This window comes from Cryptomeria japonica, chromosome 7 (genome assembly GCF_030272615.1).
Source record: "Cryptomeria japonica chromosome 7, Sugi_1.0, whole genome shotgun sequence".
NCBI classification, from domain to species: domain Eukaryota; kingdom Viridiplantae; phylum Streptophyta; class Pinopsida; order Cupressales; family Cupressaceae; genus Cryptomeria; species Cryptomeria japonica.
The window spans coordinates 713,446,658-713,450,641 of NC_081411.1; the positions used below are offsets into that span (position 1 = coordinate 713,446,658).

The following is a 3,984-nucleotide window of genomic DNA, read 5'->3' on the forward strand; positions in this document are numbered from 1 at the left end:
TTAAATTTTATTTTTGAATGTTGGATTACCATAAAAGAATGTGTTGGGGTGCATAAGCCAACAATAAAAATAAAAATTAACAAATTATATAAACTCAAAATTTACAAAGAGAAAATGAAAACCACCAAAGAAAGAAAACAAATATGTATCAATCTTCGATGTATATGATACAACATCAAATTACTACTACTCTAAAATTTAATAATGTCCATGTATCTATAAATAATGATATCTCAAAATCAATATCTCATAACTCTAATATATATTGACAAAGAGAAAGACCAAAAAGCATAAATGATTTTATCAAAAGAATAGATACCAATATTATGTTATTAAACAAAATCATATGTCTAATTTGGAGAGCAACTTTTGAGAATAGAAATTATACCCAAGATTTCACATGAATGTCACATAGGCTCAATCAATGGATCTCTAAATAAAATGCATAAAAGTATTTTTTTATTTGTAACTACTGACAATTCACTTCCTAAGTGTACTACTCCATTTTGAGGTCTATAAACACATTTGCCCACTACCCGATAAAAGAAAATCAATGAAACGAGCCTTAACTAAATGATGCCTAATTTGATGAGACTCTCCAACTTACCGTCCCTCTAGAGAGTTGGAAGTCGATGCATAAGATACTCCTGTGCTTGGATATGACTTACTGCTCCCTCCACTCATCTCATACAGATATACAGGAGGGAGTGAGACTTCACCTTCAATTATCTGCACTACTTGTCTCATGGTCGGTCTCGCCTCCAGCTGAGGATTGCAGCACAGCAGTCCTAATTTCAGCACTTTCTCCATCTCATCTTCAACATATTCACCACCAAGATTGGGATCTGCTGCATCAGTGAGCCTGCCTTTCACATACAGCTCTCTCACCCAATCTACCATTACCATCTGAGAAGAATCCAGAGAGGAATCCACAGGCCTCCTCCCGCAGGCAACCTCCAACATTAGGATACCAAAGCTGAACACATCTGTGCTAGGAGCGGCCTTTCCTGTGTGTACCAGCTCTGGTGCGATGTACCCAAGCGTACCTACCACACGAGTAGTTTGTGGGTCTCCTCTATGCTCATACAGACGAGCAAGCCCGAAGTCCCCCAGCTTACCATTAAGTCCAGAATCCAACAAAACATTGCTTGACTTGATGTCTCTGTGCACTACCCTTTTCTCCCACTCTTCGTGAAGATACAGCAATCCTGCACCCACGTCCTTCAGAATTCTGTACCTCTGAGCCCATGCAAGCACGCTCTTCGTCTTGTCAAATATCATTTTGTCCAGGCTTCCATTTGGCATGTAATCATACACTATGAAAAACTTTGCTCCCTTCCTGCAGTATCCTCTGATTCGCACAAGATTTCGGTGCTGTAAACGCCCCAGACTTGAAATCTCTGCAATGAATTCCTTCATCGCTTCGGTGCTTTCTTTAAAGATGGATTTAACAGCAACTTCAAGGCCGTTAGCGGGGAGGACTCCTTTGTACACCCGACCGAAACCTCCACAGCCCAGAACCTGTTCGTCTCGGAAGCCTTTGGTTGCAATATGCAAGTCTTTGTAGTTAAACCTGTGAGGCCAATACTCCATCTCCCATTCTTCTGGATCGTCTCTGTACTTATTTCTCTTCCACCAGAAAACCACAGCAGCAACCAGAAGCAACAAGACAAGTATCAGAGCTGTAGTTATAGCGGCTATAAGTCTCGAGTTGGAATCCTTACGCATGATAAGAGAAGGAAGATGAGATAGATCCAGCTCAGGTGCAGATCCATTTGTGGTGAAGCTCCAGGCAAAGATACAGTGGTCTTCAACGACAGTTCCTGTTGCTGCAGAGAAACCAACGTACATTTCTTCTTCGAATATGTTGGACAGAGTCGTCATTTTCAGAGATATAAGAGGCTTTTGGGGTCGAGGTGAACCACTTTTTACTATTGTAACATTCAACTGCTGTCGGGTATGATCGTAATCGATCCAAGCCTGGATATTTTGTCCACTGTTGAGATCTAGTTGATGAATCTGATTGTCAATCCAGTACCCTGCTGGTTCAGACTTTACAGACTTGAGGTCGTTGAGATCCACGCCGACATGATTATCGTTGATATCTAGGTATTCCTTGTTGAGGATTGTGTCGAACTCCACGGCAAACAGATGATTGTATGGCTTCCCGATGGTGGAACTGTTGAACAAACCGAGGAAGTGAGATGACGACTGTTCCACTGGATACTTGGTGGGTGTTATTATAAAGGCCATCCCCTGCCCGCTGCGTGGAGGATCGGAGGAAGAAGGAACCATAGCGAATACGAAAGTGGTGCTGAATGATGAGCTCGTGTTTCTGGAGTTGGAATGTTTCATCCCCACAGGCTGAGTATATAAAGCTCGGGTAGACATATGTTGTGATTGATTGGTGAGGCAGATGGCACCAGAGCGGATTGAAGGATTTCCGATCTGATAAAGGGTAGAAGCATTGAATTTGTTGAAGCGGAAACTTGTGTGGGCTTCTGCTGGAAGCCATGCATGAAGTACAAGGATCACTAGGATACGCACAGGCATGGCTTTCAGATTCTCTCAATGGGGAAAAAAATTGGGTATAGAAACACAAAATAAATGATAAGCTTGCTTTCCTCATAGGCGGTATAGCTTAAATTACAGAGAGCACCAGGAGTGCGCTTGCCGTAAGAAATGGGCAACTTTAGTCAGTGTGCACTTTGCGTTGGGGCCACCCCCACCCCTAATTTGCGGACGTTAACTAAGTTGCAAGGAGTTTGGAGTCCAACTAGATTCTTCCTTAAACCAGTTATTTGAGCTGCTTTACTCAATTCCCTGTTAATTGAGCTCCGTAACCGACCAGTCATCCCAGTACATACGCTAAATTTGATTAGCACGGCAAAAAGTTGTGGAAATGCCTTAAAAAGGCAAATTTGTGTTTTTTTTTGGTTCCCACGAAAGAGACCAGAAAGTTGGAGCTTTATACACTATTTACTTTCTTATTATGCTCAGCAAAAAATGCAGTCAAAAAGCCGTGGAAATGAGAGAGAAACTTTTGCGTGCAGCTAAAAAACTCTGGAAATGGAAAAACAGTTTTGCTATTTTTCGCTTTAAGATTTTTTAAGATGTTTTTTAATGTGGGAGAGAGCTTGGTAAAAGTTTCTAAATCTGCAATACTGATTTTTTTTTGTTTTAACAGTATGAGGGAGGCAGATCATGAATATTGAACATCTTAACAGTATCAGGAAGGCAGATCATGAAAATTCGTCATGTTTTGCAAATTTTAGAAACTATATGATCATGTATGAATGTACCATTTGATCGGGAATATAGGCACATCGGGTTGGTGGTGCAGGCTGTTGGGTGATAACATAAGTCTTACTTTTTAACAACCCAAAAAAATAATGTTAATCATGAAATAATTTTTTTATTTTCAAATTTTATTTATAGTAAGCAAAAGTATTTATTAAGTCAAGGTACCTCCAATCAGCTTGATTAATTATTGTCCACTTTTTCATATAAAGGTGTGCCATGATACTTGTTTTATAAAAAGAGTGATATGACATGAATAGTTCAAGTGATTGACATAACACGTGTCCAATTTGCAAATGCATTTGAAAATATTATAAATATGTGTGTTCCACTTTTCAAGTTTGTTTGACCAACTTCTTATTTCGATGTATCCAAATACTCACTCATTTACTCCACATAAACCCAACAATCACTAAACTAGCAGTTGTGGAGGAAGTGCTTGCAATGGGACGCCGATATGCAAGGCGTAGTTGTGGGAAATGTTATGCGGTGTGACAATTGTTGGTGAGAGCTGCGAAACATATTGAACGGAGAATTGAAGTAGAGCAGTAAAGAAGTGAAATCTTTATTATATTAAAATATGTAACTGTACATAACTCAACCAATGTAATCTGTTGGTCCCAAAAATGAATTAAACCACACACCAACTCCACGACAACATGATGTATAGTAGCACAAAGTATT

The 3,984-nt window shown here is 39.8% G+C and overlaps 1 protein-coding gene across 1 annotated transcript; it reads right to left on the bottom strand.

Moving 5' to 3' along the window:
- Positions 1–531: 531 nt before the first annotated feature.
- Positions 532–2,802, bottom strand: LOC131040267 (L-type lectin-domain containing receptor kinase SIT2-like). The gene has a single exon (XM_057973166.2). The coding sequence runs from the start codon at positions 2,551–2,553 to the stop codon at positions 604–606; it is 1,950 nt and encodes a 649-aa protein (XP_057829149.2). The 5' UTR covers positions 2,554–2,802; the 3' UTR covers positions 532–603.
- Between the last annotated feature and the right edge of the window lie 1,182 nt (positions 2,803–3,984).

Excerpts from the sequence above, each read along its gene's own strand:
- LOC131040267 (XM_057973166.2), bottom strand. The coding sequence starts at position 2,553 with ATGCCTGTGCGTATCCTAGTGATCCTTGTACTTCATGCATGGCTTCCA.